We start from the raw sequence: 20018 nt of genomic DNA, 5'->3' as shown, positions 1-20018 counted from the left end.
TTAGATCAGCAGCAGCAAAACTGACTCAGAAAGTACGGTGCCAAGACCAGCCCATGCAACGGGGCCGGGGGAGCTACTGGGGCCAGCCATAGGTGGCCGCCCCTCACGGTCCCCCACACCCACAGGAGACAAGCCACCAGGGAGGCGGGACATGTCCCAGTGAGACAGGAGGTAGGCTGCAGTGGGCTTCACCACTGGCACAGGGTTTCCAGGGAATTCAAGAAGAGGGAGCTCGTGCCCAACCCAGGAGTTTCAGAGCAGGGCGAAGAGCCAGGGGCCATGAGTGCAGGGGTGCCTAGGGGGCAGAGGGAACCCCTGTCCAGCTCGATTCACCCAGGGTTGCATCTCACCGATGAGCCTGCCCTGGGGGCTGCAGGGACGCTGGGTCCCTACCAAAGAGGGCAGGGAACAAGTGTTAGGGGGTCACAGCGGACCCCCCCAGGGGCAGAGTGATGGCCAGGGACTGGGATGACACCTGGACCCCATGCAGTCCACCTCCTGACTGGTAACCCTTCTAGACCCTTCCCTGCCCCAGTACTGGACACCCCATCCCCACAGCCCTGGGGCTCCCGCAGCCGGCGGGACAGTACCTGGCAGGCAGGCGCACTCGTGGGTGGTGTCCCCCGTGGGGCGGCAGGTACCCCCGTTCTGGCAGGGGGAGGGGCTGCAGGGCACGTAGGGGAGCTCGCAGTGGGGGCCGGTGTGGGTGGCGCGGCAGGTGCAGCGGTAGGAGCCGACCTCGTTGTGGCACGTGCCCCCGTTCTGGCAAAGCCTGGGGTTCTGGCTGCACTCGTTCACGTCCTGCCGGCAGGTGGGGCCGTGGAAGCCGGGTGGGCAGCCGCAGATGTACGAGGCCTCGAAGGGCAGGCATTGGCCGCCGTTGGCACAGGGGTTGGAGGCGCATGGGTCGGCCTGCTGGCACGTCTTCCCTGGTGGGCGAGGGGCAGTGAGCGGGTCACACGGGCTTCCGGCTGGCTGTGCCCAGAGCCTCCTCTAGGCCCCAGAGGTGGCTTCCGGGCACCACGGAGGAGCCCACCCCGCACAGACCTACAGCGGCATCTCTTTAGTCCCCAGGACCCAACAGCAGGACGTGGCCATCTTCCTGTGGATAGGGACTGAGGTGCCTGGGACACATGGCAGGTGGGGGAAGGCAACCTCGAGACCTGAGCCGGTCTGTCCCCTCCAGGGCCCGGGGCAGCGTCAGAGCTCCTCCCCGAGAGCTGGCCCACCCCTGAACTCAAGACCAGACAGAGGAGCCCCGTTCTCATGGAGGTGGGGAGGAGCGGGGGCCCCCAAGCAGCCGAAACCAGACAATTTCAGGGCTGGAAAGGGGCATGCAGACTCTAGGGCAGGGGTCACCAACCCCAACGGCCTGAAAAGAGCCCTAGAGCCTCTCCCTGCCACACCGACAGGCTTGGCCTCTGCCCTGCGCGTCCCGGCACGTGGGCAGCCGGGGCAGGGCCAGGGTTAGGGGTCCTTAGGGCCGCCGCCCGCTCTCACCTGACCAGCCCGGGGGGCAGCGGCACTTGTACTCGGAGAGCGTGAGCAGGTCACAGGTGCCCCCATTGCGGCAGGGGGTAGACAGGCAGGCGTTGTCTCGGGGCGTCAGGCAGAGGGGCCCGGAGAAGCCCAGGCGGCAGGTGCAGGCGTAGTCCACCAGACCACCACGGTCCACGGCGTGGCACGTCCCAGCATTCTTGCAGGGGGCGCTGAGGCAGGGGTTGGGCGCCTGGCACCGCTGGCCCGCGAAGGCCCCGCTGCAGCTGTGGGGGACACACAGAGCGGTTACGCATGCCAACGCCCCGGACCCTGCCCCGGCCTGGCCCCCGCTCCCCACCCCGGTGTCGGCAGGGCCTGCAGCTCGTGTGGCCGGGTGTGGGCTGGGGTCTCCTCCGGGGTGGCGGAAGGTTCTGGGACCAGACATGGGAGGTAGTTGCACAAGACCACAGACGTGCCAACCGCCTCTGAACTAGACGCTTTAAAGTGGTTAACTTCACATTCAGTGAATTCCACCTCAATTAAAAAAAATGATCATGTTAATTGGAGCATCGGGCTGGAGAGCAGAACGCACGGTGGGCACAGCCTGGGCTTCAAAACCTGCGCGGGCGTCTGCGTGAGCGGCTGGGCGAGCTGGCAGAGGGGGCCACATGGCCGGTGCCAGCTGTGCCCTAGGAAGGAGCGCTCTGCGGCTCGCCTGTTGGGGGCTCGTCCGCGTCTCCCTGCTAGCTGTCCTGCAACCAGCGAGCCTTATTTGGGTAATAGAAGGGTTCATGGATCGCAAGCACAAGAGGCCTGAGACGTGGGAGACTGCTCCCCGCTTCCTTTCTGAGGAGGAGTTCCCTCTGCTGGGGGCTCTTAGCTGACAGGAACACCACTGGGACACAGTTGGTGCCCCAACCCCACCCCCTGGTCCCCCACGCCCAGTGCCCAGACACGGTTTCCCCCTTTGGGATCAAGTCTTCACAACGTCCAGGTGACATCAGCCGCAAGCAAATACACCCATTTCACGGCAACAGAAATCAAGGTGCCCAGAAGTGCATCCTTCCCGAGCCCTCGGTGAGCCAGCCCAGGGCTGGGGAGCAGGGGGTGAAGGCCGCCACGTCGGCCAGCTCCGTGCTCTGCCCCAGAGCCCGCTGCTCAGGCTCCATCAGGAGCGGACAAATTGGGAAGGGGGTGTCTCACAGGTTCTTTGCAGGGATGGGGCTCTGCACAGACCACCCCCATCCCAGAGCACCTTGGACACCTGTTGGCCCAGTTTCTGAGGTCACCCTGTGGCCTTGCACTCGAGGGGAAGTGCAGTGAGGCCCTGGGACCAGCCAGGCGTCGTTCTTCCCAGGGGCTCAGGCTGTGAGGCGTAACAGGGCCCTGGCCCGCCTCCGGCCCACGGTAGCCTGGGAAGGCCGGTGGGATGCCACACCCACAGCTCCAGGCACCGGGTGGGCAGGCCCTCCGCCCCTTGGCAGAGGCGGGGGTGGGCAGGGAAGCTCAGGCCCCCGGAAGAAGAGGGGGCTCTCCTGAGCATGGAAACGCCCCATCGGCCAGAGCCCCGCCAAGAAGGGGCTTCCCCCGGCCCTGGCACCGAAGCGACAGCCACGGCCATCCCACGGGGACCCCACCCTCAGCAGGTGGCAGCCTGCCAGTCCTCACTGCCTCCCCCCGGCCTGCCCCAGGGGCCAGAGCCAGAGCCACAGGGGCGGGTGGCAGTCTGGGGAGCCGGGGTCTCAGGGTCTCCGCATCTCTCAGCAATGAGCTGTCCCCTGTCTGTCCCCAAGGCCTGGGCTGCGTCTGTCTCCCTGCAGGTTTTTATCTGTGGCGGCCACTTGGGGAAGGTGACAAGGACAACACAAAATGGCCACCCTGGCCCACCGTCTGTTGTCAGAAGCCAACAGTCCCAAGCCAGCTGGCCTCAGGAAAACCAGTCGCCCTTTGTGGGGGGCAGGGAGGTATCAGGACGGAGCCAGGCTCCTGCCCAGCCCGCTGGGGAAGCAGGCTGTGGGGCTGGCGGCTCTGGCACGGCCCCCCGACACACCACCACGCTCCAGGACTCTGGGGAGTTACTGACCGTCTGCTCCTGGCCTGAGCGGTACTGGGAGACCGGAGAGAAGCAACGGGAGACGGGTGTGGGGACACAGGCAGCACCTCCCCCAACCTATCAATGCCCTCCATTGTCAGGCAGGAGCTGGCCACTGCTCCCGCTGGGAGAAAAGGCTCTTTTTTCTCTTGCAGCCACTGATGGGGCGTGCGGGTAGAGGACGCTGGGCCACTAGAGCAGGGTGGGAACCCACCTTGACCACACCGCCCCCTCCCTCTCGGAGCCCTGCTGGTTTGAGGGGAGGGAAGCCTGCGGGGTCCCCCAGGGGGTAGCCCTGGGTCTCCCGGCCACTAGACAGATTCCTAACTTGTTGGGATGCTAGGCACCCCCAGATGGACCGGAAGGCTCATCCCTAAACCCTCCAGCAGTGGGACAGCGCCCCTGTGAACAGCCCCCCTGCTCCGGCTCAGGAGGGGGACTCTGGTGGCAAGACCATGGGACAATCCACCAGGATGGGTGGCATCCTTGCCGATGAGGCCAGCGGGGGAAAGTCGCCAAGACGTCAGGCGTTGGTAGCGTGGACAAAGGCTGGCCGGGGAGCAGGTGCGCCTGTGGCCGGGGACGCGGGCGGCAGCTGCTCCCAGCCGGGCGCCAAGCAGGGCGGGCGGGGCAGGGGCCAGGGAGGCTCCTCTGTGGGGGGAAAGCGGCAGCTGAGAAGGCCCATTGTCTTCCCTAGTCCTGCCTAGGCCAGGCAGACACTACCGTGAAGGCATGCTGTCCAGCCTGGCTGGCTCCTGGGCTGGGCCTGGACGTGGCCACCATCGGCCACCAGCACGGCCAGGCCCACGAGGGAAGGGGGGGTCCCTGCAGACCGGACAATAGAGGCAGATGCTTTGTGGGGCCGTGTGGGATATGACCTATAACAGGGCTCAGCCAGGAGCCTGAGCCAAGGGGAAGCCCTGAGCCAGACACAGGGTCTGGGATGGCAGGTGCTTGGGTTAGCTTTGGGCCAGTCCTGGAGGCCGCCCTTTCCCCGCTGTGCCTGTCCCCCCTCCAGTCCCCGACCCTGCCATCTCTCCTCTCTGCCCCTGTGTACACCTCTCACCCCACCCGGCCACAGCACGGGAGCTGCCCAGGGATGGACACCTGTGGGCCCCTCTGCCCACAGCCCCCAGACTTCCCAGAGTGGGCTGGAGGGACCAGCAGGCCGGTCTGTCCTCCGTGCCGGTCCTGGAGGGCTGCTCTAAGTAAGTGCCTGGTGGGAAGGGGCCCTGGCCTAGCCAAGGGAACAGCACCCGACAGCGGCCAGCCTGCAGCGGGCCCAGAGCGGAGCCTCAAGTGACCCGAATGAAACCTCCTGTAGGTCCGCATATCCTCCTGTCCAGGCAGGGTGGGGAGCCCAGGGCAGGTGCGGGGAGCCCCCTGCAGACCAGACAGGGACAGTGGCTCCCTCCTGGAGGCCACCCAGCATCTGTCCCCCCACCTGCCCTTTCTCCTGTCCTCTGCGCAGCCCGCCCGCTCGTCAGGCCGACCCACACTGGCTGTGGCAGGTGAGGGACAGGTGGGCTGGGGGCTCGGGGGGAAGGCCACGGAGGGGGTCGAGACGGGCCAGGCTTCCAGCAGACACCCTGGCTCACGGAGGACCGCCAAATGGCTGCTGGGCCTGCTGTCCCCAGCCCTGGCCGGCTTTGTTCCCACCTCTGTATTTCCACCCACTCCCTCCTGCCCGCCCCTGCCCTCCCCGCCCGCGCTCTATAGAAATGCGACTCCAGAAAGCATCTGGAGGCAGATGTTGCTGTGACCTTTCACCCGGGACTAATTCTAAATTGTGCTGTTTTCCTTTCTAAGCTAAGCAGCCATCTGCCACCCCCAGGGGACAGATGACAGCTCCCTCAGCCCCAAACTAGGAGACAGAGAGGGAGGGAGGGGTGAGGAGAGCTGGGCTCGGCTCTGCCCTCAAGGAGTTTGTGCTCCAGAGGGAAGCACGGGGCCTGCACCCTGGCCAGCTGGGGGGCCGGGGCAGTGATGGGGTTCCCCTCCCTCTGTCCCTGCAGGAGGAACCCGATACCCCAGGAGAGCTGCTTCCTGGGGGTGCAGGGGGCGTGTAGTGGGAGCAGAGGGGCTCTGGGGGCTCAGGTGGAGGAGGGGCTCTCTGCCCCACTCTGTCTGGGCCTCGGTTTCCCGAGTGCAGTGGAGTCGGGGGGAGCTCAACGGACTGCACGAGCTCAGAGGGCCCTCGTGCATGTCCGGCGACCTCACCGTTCGGCGGAGGGGACTCACGCTCGCCAGCACTGGATTTGGTTTTTGTGTGATTCACCGCATCTCTGGGAACACACCGACGGACCCAGCTGAGCGCTGCGTGTTTATGGAACGTTGTGGGGACGCAAGGACGTGCCCTCCCAGGGGCGACCCACCCTGCCGGGACCGGGACGAGCTCCAGTGCAGGACTCGGGCGGGCTGGGGGGGGGGCACTCCAAAGGGAAGCAAGGCCCACGCCTCCCATCGCAGGGAAGGAGCGCCGCGCCCAGCCCAGCGGGCAGCCTGCAGCCAGGGCTCCTTGCTATGGAGAGCCAGTGGGATGTGCTCAGCGTCCCTCCTTAACGGAGTCTACCCGGCCCCACAGAACCGCCCATCTTCCCACCACCACCGGCAGGGCCCGTGCCCCACGGCCACAGGATCAGTTACTGGGGAGCAGAACAAGGAGGTTCACTCCTCACCACCCCGGCTCCCAAGCTGCCCGCCCCCCATATGGCCCCCGCCCTGCCTGCAGCGGACTGCCTGCCTAGAAGCCCCCTCCCACAACACCCCTGCTGCCCCTCCACGAGTCTTCTGCCCAGGAAGCAGTTCGGGGGCCCCTGGGCTCCTGCTGTGTCCGGGTCAACCAAGTCAACATCACCGATGTGCACTGGTGCCCAAGGCCGGGGAAGCCTGGCTGCTCCTCCCAGAGCCCAATCCTATGCTGTTCAGCCAAGGACGACTACCTTCCAGCCAAACCACCAACAACACCAGACATAAAACTAGGGCCCGCCCAGCCCTGGGCAGCTGGGCCGGGAGTGTTGGAGACCCTGGCCAGGGGAGAAGAGAACCACCCATGTCCCAGCCCACCTAAACGGGGCCACCTGTGGACTTCCTCGGGTAGACCGAGGGCAGGTCAGAAAGACCTCAGACCCGAGGTCCCCAGAGCTACAGCCATGGGTAGTAGGGTCGGTGAGCTCAAGACTTTCTCTGGTCAAGGCTTGGCGGGGGGAGGGGAGGAGTCCTAGAACCTCGGCCCCTGTCTCGGGCAGGGCCAGTCCAAGTCTCCCCACAACCCAGCAGGGGCCACCTGTCTTACAGGAGGCAAGAGCTGAGTGATGACCACGGGCTGGGCAGGGAGCTCGGCGACCTCTGTGGGCCTCCCCCAACGGTGGCCCATCTGGGGACCTGGCGTCCTTTCCCAGTGGCAACGGCCAGGACAGCTCAGCTCTGGGGAGAGCACCCCCACACTGCAGATGTAAGAACTGACCCAGCGCCCAGGCTTTCCGGCCCCAACAGCTGCTGACAGTCCTGCTGGCTCTTTGTCTTGAATCTTTTCCCCAAGTTGCATCTTTGGAAGGTCTCAAATATGCTGGGAAGAGGAAATGCAGGAAGAGCCCGGCTTCCTTCCCCGGCTCTGGGGGAAGCCCTTTGTGTGGGGGAGGAACCTGTTCTCCTGGGAAGTCACCTTTCCCACCGCAGGGAAAACAATGCCCCCAGTGGCTCATTGTCCCCATGTCACTCAGGGCTGCCCCACCCTCGGCGTGGGAAGTGGCCAGTGGTCTGGAGGGAGGGAAAGACCAGTGCAGGAGCCAGTGCGGGAACCGGGACGCACTGAGATGGCCGAGCAGCCGGGGAGAGACAATCCAGGCCCACCTGTGGGGTGGGGAGGGCTGCTGCTTGGCACAGCCAGCAAGATCAGGGTCTCCCAGGGTCCCAAGAGAGCCCCGTGGAGATGAGGTATGTGAGGAAAGTCTGCTGCCCACCCCCACTCAGAGAATCCCCCCAGCCCCTCACCCCCGGTCCGCCAAAAGACAGAGCCCCAAACTAGAGACAAGGGTGGCAGGTGTGACCTCTCCTGGGCTCTCCCAAAGGCCCACTGGCCCCCACAAAGGCAGGGGCCTCTGCTCCCAAGCAGGATGGAGCCCAGACCCACACCCCCAATCGCTCCGAAGCAATGAAGGAATCGACAGGCGCACGAGGCCATGGGGAGGGCTTAATCCAGAACTCGATTAATGAAGTCAGCAAGCGCAGACTGAGCTCCCGCCAAAGCCAGAAATGACTCTGGCAACTTCCCGCCTCCACTCCCAGGAGCAGATGCCATCTCAGGAGACGTGGGGAGAGGAGAAGCCTGCACAGTGACACCCCTGACCCCCGGCCGGCCAGGGTGGACTCCCAGGGGCACTTGAGCGCCTTTTCAGAGTCTGCCGAGTACGCCAAGGACCCTCTCACATGGCTTCCAGAATGAAGACACAGAACCTGTGCTGAGACCCCACCAGCTTCCCCTCACCGGGCTCCCACGGCGGCCCTGCAGGCACATACTGGGCCCATTTCACAGATGAGAAAACCAGGGCCCAGGCACGTTATGCCCACTGCAGCAGCTGGACTTGAACACAGCTCTTAACCAGCAGCCAGTCCCCCAGGGGCCATCAGAGCCAGGCTGCCCCCTGTCTCACCTGGAGGCAGCTACGGGTCCAGCGGGAGGGTGTGTGTCCCCTATACCCCAGATACCCCGCCCAGGAGGCCTGGATTTCTCACCTGACCGCCCCAGCCCCAGAGGGACACAGCAGACAATGCATTCCTACCCCCAGCTCAGCTGAAACACAAAACCCGGGGTGGGGGGTGGCGGTCTGGGAATCAGGAAGCCTCCCAGCCAGCTGGCGGGTGGGCTGTCTCTGGGCCCGGCTCCCCTGCAGCCCTCGTCCAGCAGGAGGGCTGGTCATCCTCCTCCACGGGGCTGGGGGGCTTTCCTAGCCATAGGCGCTGGCGCGAGAGGGCCAGAGCTCACAGCCAGCCTGCTCCCTGCAACACACAGCAGGGCTACCCTGCCTGCGGGGACCTGCAGGGCCACCTGTGGGCTCCCTCCGGCCGGGCCGCAGCACGGCAATATGGTCCGTGGTGGTCCCAGAGCCCATCCTGCCCCTCTCACCAGCCCTTTCTCTCTGGCCCCGCTGCCCACTCATGCCCACTGAGCACCCCCACCCTGAGACCAGGCCCCACGCTTCCCCCACAGGCTTGCATACCTGGCTGTGTAGCTCTGGCCGTCGCCCCAGGTCCGGCACGGCCTCTGAGGTGCCCTGAGACACAGCAAATGCCAGAAGACAGAGGCCAGGCCTGGGGTCGAGGAGGTAAGAGGGGGCCTGCATTGTCATCGTCTGGGGACACCCGGCTGTCCGGAGACAACTGGCACGGGTCTATGGCCCTCAGGAGGGCTTTTCCCTGCAGGGAAAGCAGGCGGCTCTCCGGCTGTGCTTTACCCTCTACCCTGGCATGAGCTTGGCCCAAGTGCCCGGGTGGGGCCTGTCTCAGGAGAACTTTCTCGGAGCATGAGGGGATGGCTCTGGTGCAGAGAAGAACTCACCCCACCTGTTGTCAGGGACCGACCGTGTTAGAGCCACGAGTGAACCCAGACAAACCGAAAGGCGACACGGACTCGGAATCACCCCAGACAGGCCATGAGGGTTGCACCTGCCGGCCAGGAGTTCTACGGGACGCCTCACCGGCTCGAGGCGCCTGGTCCCGGTCCTCCCCAAGGGAAAGGAGCTCAGAGAGGTGAGTGGGCAGCCCCAGGCCACACAGCACGGTAGGGGGGTGGGGGGGAGGAAGCGCATTCACGGCCTGTGCTGCTGATGGAAACGCCACCCCAGCGCCCCTAGAGCAGCGTGCTAAAACAAGGGAAAGCCCTGCTCAGGGCAACCAGCTTGGACTGCCGCTCCTTCCAGAACCTGGAGCCACCCAGCGGCCTCTGGCCTCAACTTCCTGCTGTGTGCCCACCTCCAGCACTGGCCTGGGCTCAGGAGCAGAGCACAGTGCCTGCCGAGCACCCGGGGAACAGGCTGCCATGCGCTGAGCCCCGGCTGAGCGGTCGCCGGAACACATGGCCTGGCCTGCCGGGCTCTTGGGCAGACACGGCCGAGGCCGCCCTCACTCTGACCCCGGGGAAGGGAAGCGGGGAGGGGGCCGCCCCGCCCCGTGGGCCGCCCCATGGGAGCCGGGACCAGCCAGGCGGACAGGTTGGCCCGGAAGGCCCAGAGGTAGTCACTTCGCCCAGGCCCTGGAGGGCGGGAAGACAGAGGCTCTGAGGGGCGGGTGGACGTGCGGCAGGACCCTCCCCACCCCCCGGGCTGAGCTCAGCGACGCTCTTACTGAAAAGCTGTCGGGGGAAAAACACACACACTCAAAACTCTGGCTTCTTCCCCAAACCTCTCATTTCCAGTAACTGTGCAGTTTCCGCTCACCAACAACCGACACAGAGGAAATGGTGGGAGGCAGGTCCCCAGCCCCATGAAGGGCCCTGCTGCGCAGGCCTGGACAGACCTTTCCAGAGGCTGCCAGCTGCCGCTCTCCACGCCTACGCCCCTCCCGCCGTCCTGCAGCGGCGACCCCCCCTCTCCCCCTGCCTGTCCTCCGCAGCCTGGCCAGGCTGGTGGGAGGCCTGTGCTGCTTCCTCCTGGCAGCTTCCTGTCCCGGAAGGGGACACCCCTCCAGGGCAGGCGCACTGAGCAGGCTCTGTGACCCAGGCTGGTCGGCGGAGGGTCAACTGCGGATCTGGCTGGGTCCTCGGTTCTGGCCCCCTGGGCAGATGCCTGTGGCTCAGCTGTGACCCAGGCCAGGCCACGACCGTGGGGTGAAGAAGGCAGAAGGCCAGCAGCCGGGCGACCGCCCAGGCCCGGAAGAGTCCCCAGGGAAGGGAGCAGCCGAGGGCCCGAGGGCCACCACGGCATCCTCCTGTCCTGTTGCATGACCCCGCGTGGGTCCAAGAAGTCTTGGGGTGGGGGGTGTCTCAGATGGTCTGGGGCCACCTCTCAAACCCCAGCTTCCTGGGGCCCACTGCTCTGACGGCGGGACGGTCGTGACCATCCGCCCAGCTCCCCAAGGCCTCAGCTCCCCCACGGGGGAGCAGTTTGCTCAGCAAATAAACACTGTCAACAGTGACAAGGCGCCGCTTACCCAGCTTAACGGAACCAACTGCAGCCCTGAGAGCTCGCGACAGACAGCCGGCCCACTGAGGGGTGAGCTGGGACAGCTGGGGACAAATCCTCACCCACTCATTAGCATGTGGCCAGGATGGGTCCCAGCCCCAGACCGGCACCGACGCCAGAAGGTGGCCACTTCTCTGGCGAGCATCTCAGTGCCCCCCACACACACGCCCACCCATCTCTGAGCAGCCTGTGCACAGGGGAGGGCCCAGGGAGCGAGCAAGGGTCCCCACCTCAGCAGGGCGAGCTCTCGGGCTGAAGGGTCCAAAGCCACGGCTGGGCCAGGACCGTGTGGGGCGTCCCAGACCGTGACCCAGCTGGGGGCTGGCCGCTGTGTCCGGGGGATGCTTGGGTTTGGAAACTGCATGTGTGGGGGTCCGAGGTCAGGTTCCCCAGTGCACACCTCCCCACCAAGGCCCACTGTGAGAGCAGGACCCCAGGCCCTTCTTCCCGGAAGCTGTGCACCCCGGAGAGCTGCCTTCATTTGCTGGGGGGCGGGGCAGGGAGGCGCAGGTGTGACCTCCTGAGAAAGCCCCCGGCCCCCGCCCAGGAGACAACAAATGGCAGTGGGGGCAGGAGGAGGTCGGCTGCCCAGCGGGAGACCGAGGGGTCCACCACCCACTCAAAGAAGCATCAGGGGGGAAGCCAGGGAGCAGGGGCTTAAGCAAAGCAATTCGCCTGAAAGCGCTAATGACTTGACACACTGATCCCCGCTGATCCCCGCCCCCAGCCGGGAGAAAGCTGTGCAGGGACGCACAGGGTGGGACGTTGCCACCACTTGGCGAAACACTGCGGGGGGAGAGTTTCTGCCCCAGAATTCCACGGGTCTCAGAGAAGCCGAGAGAGCCGCACTCCCACCGACAGGAGTGAGCCCGGGTGCCAGCATGCCCACGTCTGCCTGACTGGGAGGGACCCTGACTGGGAGGGACCGTGGTGCTGCCCCGGGGGAGACACGGAGCCTACCTTAGCCCAGAAGGCAGCGTGCAGGGACCCCGTCTGCATCTAAGAGCGAGGGCCGGGCCCCAGCCCTCTCTGTCTTCCACAGGGCCACACCCAGGAACTCGGAGCCCATCCTGCGAGTCCAGAAAGGCCAGCAGGCGACGACCACACCCCCGCTCCCGGGGCCTGCTGTCTGTCCTGCGGCACCGCATCTCCTCTCTCATACGGCAGGGCCTGCGTCTGCCTGGCCTGCCCCAGCACCTACTAAGCGCTCAGTAAGACCCTCCTCCCGCCGCAGCCCTGCGAGCTCCTTGGGGCAGGCTGGTGCTTGGCGGCCAGTGAGAGCAGGGTCCAGAGTGGACGTGGAGCCTGAGCAGGCCAGGGCCACAGGCAAGTCAGGCCTTCCCGGGTGACTCCCCTGGGGACATGCCAAGCCGCACGCCTAGGGTCACTGGGACTGCAGGCCGGCCACCCAGGCCCAGAGACTGAGTGCCAGTTCCTCCAGGAAGCCTTCCAACCCCCACCTCCTCTGTTACTTCAGCCTGAGACCACAGGACCTGGGTGCTGATGCCCAGCACTAGCCCATCCCAGATATCTCAGGGACATGGGGTCCAGGGCAGGTGGGTCCCACAGAGGGACACTGCCCAGAAGCAGCCACATCGTGGGGCTGTGTGAAACATCCTGGACAGGCAAATCAGGGGCAGAAAGCAGATTAGGGCTGGCCAGGGCTGGGGGCTGGTCTAGAGCAGGAGCTCGCAGGGCTGTGGAGCTGGGGCCCGGGGCCTGGTGCTGCAGGGCGGTGGCCGGAGGAGGGTTTCTACTGAGCGCTTAGTAGATGCTGGAGGCGGACGAGGCAGACGCAGGCCCTGCCGTGTGGGAGAGGAGATGCAGTGCCGCAGGGCTGGCCTGCGGACGGACAGACGGCAGGCCTCAAGCCGGACGGCGCTGGTGCTGGCACAGCCTTAGGAATGCGGCAGGTGCCCGACGGTGCACTCCAAGTGGCTAAAACAGCAAAACTCATGATGCCTGTGACTGATCCCCCAAATAGTCATCTATGCAGCCCCCAACCCATCTGTCAGCCCCTCTGTCCTGGGGTGGGGGGTGGGGCCCAGTCTGAGAAGACACCCCAGGGTCCGGGCCGCTCCCGGAAAGGGCCTTCCTTGGCCTGTCCGCCCTTCGCCAGAACACCTGTGCTTCAGCACGCCCTCCCCAGTGGGCACTGCCCAGCCCGGGGCGGGGGGTTGGGGGGGTGGGCATCTGCTGGGAACACACCGGAGCCTAGAGTGGGGCCCAGACTCACAGAACCTGTCCTCCCCACCAGCCCCGCCTCACTGCCAGGCACCCCTGCCCCGGCCCGGGCATTTAAGGGCCCGTCCCAGGGTCCTGCTGGGATGCCACGGAGGGGAACGCCGTCATGTACAGAGGGGGACACTGAGTCCTAGGGAGGTGATGTGTGTCTGAAGGGGCCCCGCCACCTTCTAGGCCGTGCATGGCAGGACATGGGTGGGGGCACACACAGCCCACCAGAGCCAGCTAAGCCCCGGCCGTCCCAGGGAGCCTCGGGACCCACAGACACGCCGGCCCCACAGTCCGATGCATCAAAGCCGGCTGCCTGTCACGGCCTCTAGCGAGCTGCGGCTATGGCGGCACACGGAGCCGACGTAGGCAGAGCCCCAGCCCTGGCCCGGCCCCTTCCCCTGGAGGCCTCAGTTGTTCCCACCTGTAAACTGGCTTAAAAAAAAAAAAGACAAGCAGTGCTGGCCGGCACCAGTGGGCGGCGGCCAACACCTAGAGGGGGTGTGAGCCAGCCGAGAAACGGGTCTGCCAGGGCCTTCGGGGGCCGGTCAAGGCCACCATCTGTGCCTGGACATCTTCCTGCTACGTTGTTGAGGAAAGCAATCTAGACGCTCGACCAGGTCTGCAAGCCACATCCTCCCACTCTTTCTAGACAAGATGCGAAACAGGAAAGGTGCCCTCCCCACTCCAGGACGGTGCACCCCTTGACCTGGCGTGGCCCCGGCTGGCCGTGGAAGGCACGGTGAGCGCAGGGGGGCCGTCACCGGCCCCTGTGGAGTCCCGTGGGCCCCTCCCCTGCCGCCAGCTGCTGGGGGTCCCAGCCCCGAGCTGAAGCCCCCGCCATCCTGCTGAAGAGCTTCTCCTCCATCAACAGCTGACCTGAACCCACCCTCTTCCTGCAAAGGGCACAGTTTCCTTTCTCTTTTAAAAAAATATATATATTTCTTGCTACAGGAAAAACGTTAGCCACGGTGCAGGGGCAGGGCCTGGCCCCAGGAGGCACCTTCCTTCAAAAGAAGGCGGGTTCCTGGAGGTCTCCACACAGAGCGGGTAAGCAGGGGGGCAGGTCTGGTTCACCCTGGGTGTCTCGCCCGTGTGTGTCTAAGCCGGTCCCGGGTCCCCGACGCCGCAGAAACAGAGGAAGCCCCACGGTGGCCTGGAGAGTCAGGCTGTCCCTCCCCCAGGCTTGCCCAAGACTCTCAGGTGACTCAGTGGAAACCGCCAGACCAGGTGACGGGAGCTGACGGAACAGTCCCTCTGAAGCTCGGCCCTGTCACTTCCCCCGCCCAAGCCTCCCAACCTCCTCTGGTAAAGGGAAGTCATCCCTCGGGCCCTGCTTCCTCGGAGAGCAGCCAGGGAGAGCTGGGGACAGCGCGGGTGCGACAGGGCGGCGGGTAGGGACACAGGCTTGGAGAGAGAGAGGGGCAGGGCCAGGCGCCACTCTGTGCTCTGCCATCCTGGCAGGGAACCCCCCTCCCCCCGCCCGGTGCCCGACCCACATGTGTCACAGGCCGGAGCCATGTCAGCCCCGGGTCAGGCTGCCCCGCCCACCACGCTCACCTCCGCCCGACACGTCACACCCACGTGGTGTTGCCGGGAAAGTCACCCCATCACCCCCACCAGGGCCCAGGCTGGGGCGGACAGGTGCTCAGAAGCATCTTGGGGGAGAGCACAGGGAACTGGGGGTGCGAGCCAGCGGCAGTAATAAAACCGCCAGCTCCGGGGAACCCCTCCCCGGGCAGTGCCTTCTGCCGCCTCTGAAGGGACTGGTGGGCCAACCAGACACTCGAGAACGAGGATCCTGAAACCCGCCCAGTCAGCTCGAAGGGAGAAGCAGGGGGACCGGACACTCGACCGGCGGTTATTACGCAATCTTCACACCACAGAGAGATCAGTCGGAGAGATCAGTCGTGGGTCAGAGCTCAGGTGACCCGGCGACGGGGTCATAGAGCTGGTGGGTGGCGGAGCCAGCCTCAAACACGGGCTGGTCCTGGAGCTAAGCCCGCTGGCCTTCCCTCCCAGGTGCTCCAGGCACAATGGCTCAGCCTGTTTCTGCGATCACCTGGGCGGCGACCTGGGGAGCAGACTTTCTCACGGGTCGGGGGAGCAGCTTAGCAATCCTGGGACATCAGCTCCCCCCGCAGGCTGGGGCAGCCCCCCACCGTAAGGCTTTCAGACGGAGGATGCACGCTCACCCCAGTGGACAACAATCCCTTTGGGCCTTCTCCTTCCTCCAAACAAAAGAAAAGAGGAGATGGCCTCGTGAGTGTCCCCCAACCCCCAGCACTGACTGCCCAGGGCCTGGGGCTCGGCCCACAGGGACAGGCCCTGTGACCCTGGCAGCCACTGGCCCACCAGTCTCGGTGCCGGTCCTGGGAAGGCTTTCACACTAACAAAAACCTCTTCCCCAACCCTGAGCCCTAGAGCCACCTGACTAGTGGGGCTCTGGGGAAGCTTTCTTCTCTTTCGGGTGGAAACATATGACTCACCAGGTACTAACGCGTCCGGCACTGGGACACTACCGTCTCCATAGGGAAGCCAGCAAACCGACCCAGAGAGGTCAAGGACTTTCTGAGAGAGTCCAGGATAAATGCTACAGAGTCGAAATTCCTACCTAGGCTGGCACCAGGGGCCTCCGCCTCACACCTTGGGGGAAAGAAAGTGCCTTTCCCGCTCAGCTTCCCACCCAGCAGACTTTCCAGGGCCTCAAGGAGAACAGAAGGTCGCAGCAGAAGGCACTGGCCCCAGGCGCAGAAGGAGCCAGGGCCCACCACAGGAGTGGCCATGACGTCCCTGAGCAGCATCCCCGAGTCCAGACCTGGGCCTCTGCACAGCTGGGCCTGGCTGGCACCCCATCCCTACTCCCCAGTCTCCAACGCAGTGCGACCCAGAGGTAGGGCCTCTGAGGACAGGGCTTCCGTTCCGTCTTCCAAGTGGATCTGTGGGGTGTGCACAATGGGGTTTCTGTGGGCCGAGCTCGGCTGAGCGCCAGGCCAGACCGAGGCAGGCTTCCCGCCAAGGAGGAGGGGGCCTCAGGCCCCAGTGGGGAGACAAGCCTGCCACCCCAGCCCCCAGTGGCTGGGCTCAGGCTGGCAGGGTGCTAGGACAGAGGGAGGGGAGGGCACGCTGCACTATCGCTCTGTGCCCTAGAAGGGTCTCACCCCAATGGAAAGGAGGGGGCCACATCCCAAGGCAGCCCCCTTGTGGCCCCGGCTCCAGCCCAGGGAGACCCCAGTGGCTCCTGGGCCAGGATGTCCCTGCTCCTTGGTGGCAATGATGAAAGATGGCTCCCACTCTCCCCAGCACAGCGCCCCTCCTGCCTTCCCAGAGCCTCTGCAGACACGCAGGGACACCCCCCCCATGCCCCATGGGTGAGCGCTGCCAGAGCAGGGCCGGCGGGAAGGGAGTCGGGAGTCATGCATTCTGGGAAGCCACGCATAATTAATCACACGGCATTAATCCGCCTCCCGACAATAGCCCCCGCGCTTCCCCTGAATCCCAGCTGTCGGTCTCTGAATGAAAGGAAACAAGATTTAGGGCATCAAGCGTTGGTGAGGCTTCTGCAGGAGAAGAAAAAGGACCCAAAAAACCAAAAAAAAAAAAAAAAAAAAAAGTAGTGTGCATTCATTAGCGTCTGACAAAGACACAGTCCTCTTTGTCTATTAAACCGCTCACAGACCTGCTTAATTGGCTTCAGTTCGGGGAGGGTGGAGGCAGGGAAGGAGGGGCTGCTTGCCCACCGGCCAAGGGTTGTCAAGGGAAGGGGCCCTTAGCAGTGGGAATGCAGCTTGCCCGAGGAGGACGGAGGACCCGGACCGGCTGGGGAGCCCCTGCTTCCTCGGTGCCCCTGCCCTCCACCCCAGGGGAGGAGAGGCCCTTCCTCCAGCCACCAACCGCCTCCTTGGACTCCCACCTCACCAAGTCAAGCTGCAGGCCACCGGCACAACAGAAACACTCCTCTGCGGCCAGTGTGCACGGGCAGGCCGGGTGCGAGACTGAACCAGGAGCCCCCTTCCCAAACGGGGCGAGCCGCGGGAACGCACCCCACAACACACATTCCTGCCCCAGCTTCAGGGACCAAGGCCCGGCAGCCGATGGGTGGGGTGATGGGCCGGAGGGTCGGGGGTAGGGGCATGGTGGGGGGAGGTTGGAGCTATAGATGCCAAGACAGAACCGAGCCCTGGCAGGCACGCGCACCCCCCCCCCAACCTGGGGGATGAGCTCCCCAATCTCCCCTGAGGTCAGATAGGGGGAGCCAGGAAGGCCCAGAGGGGCGGGTCTGGCTTTGAACCAGCCCATTTCTGGCTCGGAGGCACTGCCCAGAGGAGGCACCCCCCAGGGACCGGGCCTCTCTGAAGGCCCACAGCCTCTCCGGCGGGTCACTTGTTTCTCAGGGACTTTAGGGAGAAATGGGGTACCAGGAATTCCCACCGAGCACACCCCAGGAGTCCAAGGTGGCCCATAAAGGCGTGCTCGAACCTCCAGCAGCCGGACCAGCTCCACACACACAGTGTAATTGCTGGTGATTAAGTAATTGCCAGACTTTGTCCAATAAAAGTAGCACGTGACCGCGCCCAGCCTTCTGGGCCATCTCCACAAGACAATGGCCTAGTGTTCTGTCCCCGCTGGCCCTTGATGCACAAGGCAGGGGCTCTGCTCCCGACAAAAGCAACAGGTCCCCACAGGGGCACAGGGGTGCGTACTCACACACAGGCCTCGGTGCCGTTGGGGAACACTTCACACTTCCCGCCATTCAGGCAGTTCTCACTGGGCTGGGAACATCGCAGACCTGGGGAGGGGCAACACGACAGGTCAGCCTGGGCGGCGGGAGGGCCCAGAACCCAGGGAAGGGGCCCCCCCAAGCGGCATCGCCACCCCTCTACCTACAAGGTTCTGCGTCATCATGGGCTTGCTGGGGGCAGGGGGCCTCAGAAACTCCCAAATGTGAACCCCGAGGGGCTTCAACACTCTGCCCAGAGTTCCGTGGTCAGAAATGGGGAGGAAGGGCAACAGGCTGGCTGGGTGGCAGGTGGGCAGGTCACGCTCAAAGTGGACAGGGTGGCCTGAAATGCCATCTGGACAACAGTGAAGAAATCTGACATGACCCTGGGCCACTCTCCCAAGCATCCCCAACCCCTCTTCAATGGGGCTTCAGCGGGGAGCCCAGGGGGGCTGGGCCCCTATCCAGCCACCAGGACTGTCTTGCTGTTCAAACATGTTCTGTGAGGGGGCGGTGCTGAGGGGTGGGGTGGCCACACTGCCCCCAGCCCCAGCTCGTGGGAAAAGGCGACAGCTGCGAGGCTTGACGCCCCGCCCGCCTAGGAATCAGAGCAGCCCATTGTCACCAGGGCCGCCTCCTGGGGCACCGGGCTACACCGGGCTACACCTCGGGGACCTGGCCCCGCCTCTAGGATACCCAATACCTGCCCCTGGGGGGCGGGCATCTTCAGCTTCACCCAGGGGAGGGGAATGAAGACACGCGTTTGGAAGGAATTCGACCCCCTTCCCCAGAAGGGATTAAGCCAGTCGCTGCCTCCCCATCTTGCCAGCGCTGTGTAAAATAAGCCCCTCCGGGGTGGGGACGGGTGTGACTTGGGACCCCACCTCCTGGAGGGGGGTGCTAAGTCTCCCCTCCAACTTTTAGGGGCCAGAGAGGAATTAATCTCCACTGGATCCCTCGACGTGAAGTGGAGAGTGACAGGCGCGCCTCCTCCACGTCCCCCTTCACCCTCGCAGGACTTCCAAACTCCAACTCCGCAAAGTGAAAGTCCCGCCAGTCCCGGCTGGGGGTTCCGCACCCCCGCGCCACACCCGGCCCCCGCCCCGGCCAGACCGCCGGGGGGCCTGGCTGGAGGCAGCGATCGCCCGTGGGAAGGAGACCCCCGGGTCCGCGGCCCTCGCCCGGCCCTTCGCCAACTGTCCTGAATGGGGAGGAGGCCGGCTCGCCTAGCGCCCCGCTGCCCACCACGCCCGGCAGCCTGGCCGCGCCGCACAGGGCAGCGCGACGGCCCGGACCCCACGCTCCGCGCCCCAACATCCGCCCGCGGCGCGGGCCAGCGGCAAGGGAAAAGATACTGGCCCCCAAAGCAACAGGAAACCAAAACCGACTCGATTCAAATCGAAAAGCAGTAGGCAGCTCGCCCGCCTGCCCCGGCGGCAAGCCCCACGCGTGGCTGACGGAGGGCGAGCCCAGGGCTGGGCCTCCCGGGGCCCCGGGGGCCCCCAGCGCCCCACGCCCGGCTTCAAACCCGGCTCCAGGCGCGGGCGGCGCGGGTCCACCGGGTCGGGCAGGCGGCGCGGGGGAGACTCGGTCCTTTTCCCCGAGTCCCGGGTCGCCGGGTTCCCCCTCCCCGCGGGGGCCGCCCGCTCCCAGCCGCCCGGGGCGCGCGCGCAGGTCGCAGCCAAAGTTTCCGGAGGGCGCGGAAAGTTGCGGGCTCGCGAGCGGGCGCCTACCTCGTGCGGCGAGCGCGGGCAGCAGCGCCAGGCAGAGCAGGGGCGCTGGGAGCGGCGGCATGCCTGCCCGCCCGCTGCCCGCTGCGCCGGGTGGCGGCCTCCTGCGCCGGGACGGCGGGGCTCGGGCGCACGGGCGCGCGCCGGACGGTCCCACGAGCGGGCGGCGGCGGCCCGCGGCTGCTCTCCGCTTCTCCGCGGGCGGGCGGCGCTGGGACCCTCGCGGCCTCCGGGCCCGGCTCGTGCCCCCGCTCGTTCCCCCGCTCGTTCCTCCGCTGCGCTCGCGCCCGCGCCCGCGCCCCGCGCCCCTGCGCTCCCTCCCGCGGCCGAGGCACTAGTGAGGCGCGGGCCGCCGTGCGCCCCGCCCCCGCCCCCGCCCCCGGGCCCGCCCCCCGGGCCCGCCCCCCGGGCCCGCCCCGCCGATCCCTCCGCACCCCTCGCCCTCCCTGGCCTCGCCCCTGCGCGCGCGCCGACCGCCTGCCTCTGCTCGGGCTGGGCGCGCGTCCCGAACCCCCGGTGCCCCGGTGCTGGAGGCCGTGGCGGGGCGAAGGGGCGCCGGGGCCCAACCCTAGGGACTACTTCTTGTT

At 66.0% G+C, this 20018-nt stretch overlaps 1 protein-coding gene across 1 annotated transcript in view; it reads right to left on the bottom strand.

Moving 5' to 3' along the window:
- NOTCH1 (notch receptor 1) overlaps positions 1-19767 on the bottom strand; it is a 42991-nt gene extending 23224 nt beyond the window's left edge. The window contains exons 1-4 of the mRNA XM_082696060.1: positions 19435-19767; positions 17689-17770; positions 1501-1763; positions 591-929 (exon numbers count right to left, since the gene is read on the bottom strand). Coding sequence (XP_082552186.1) covers positions 591-929; positions 1501-1763; positions 17689-17770; positions 19435-19495 — 745 coding nt within the window. The 5' untranslated portion in view covers positions 19496-19767. The remainder of the gene's footprint in view (positions 1-590; positions 930-1500; positions 1764-17688; positions 17771-19434) is intronic.
- Positions 19768-20018: the final 251 nt, after the last annotated feature.

Source organism: Mustela nivalis, assembly GCF_964662115.1.
Source record: "Mustela nivalis genome assembly, chromosome: 13".
NCBI classification, from domain to species: Eukaryota; Metazoa; Chordata; class Mammalia; order Carnivora; family Mustelidae; genus Mustela; species Mustela nivalis.
Note: the sequence above shows the minus strand (reverse complement) of the source record. Positions and strands in the feature narration are given on the sequence as shown.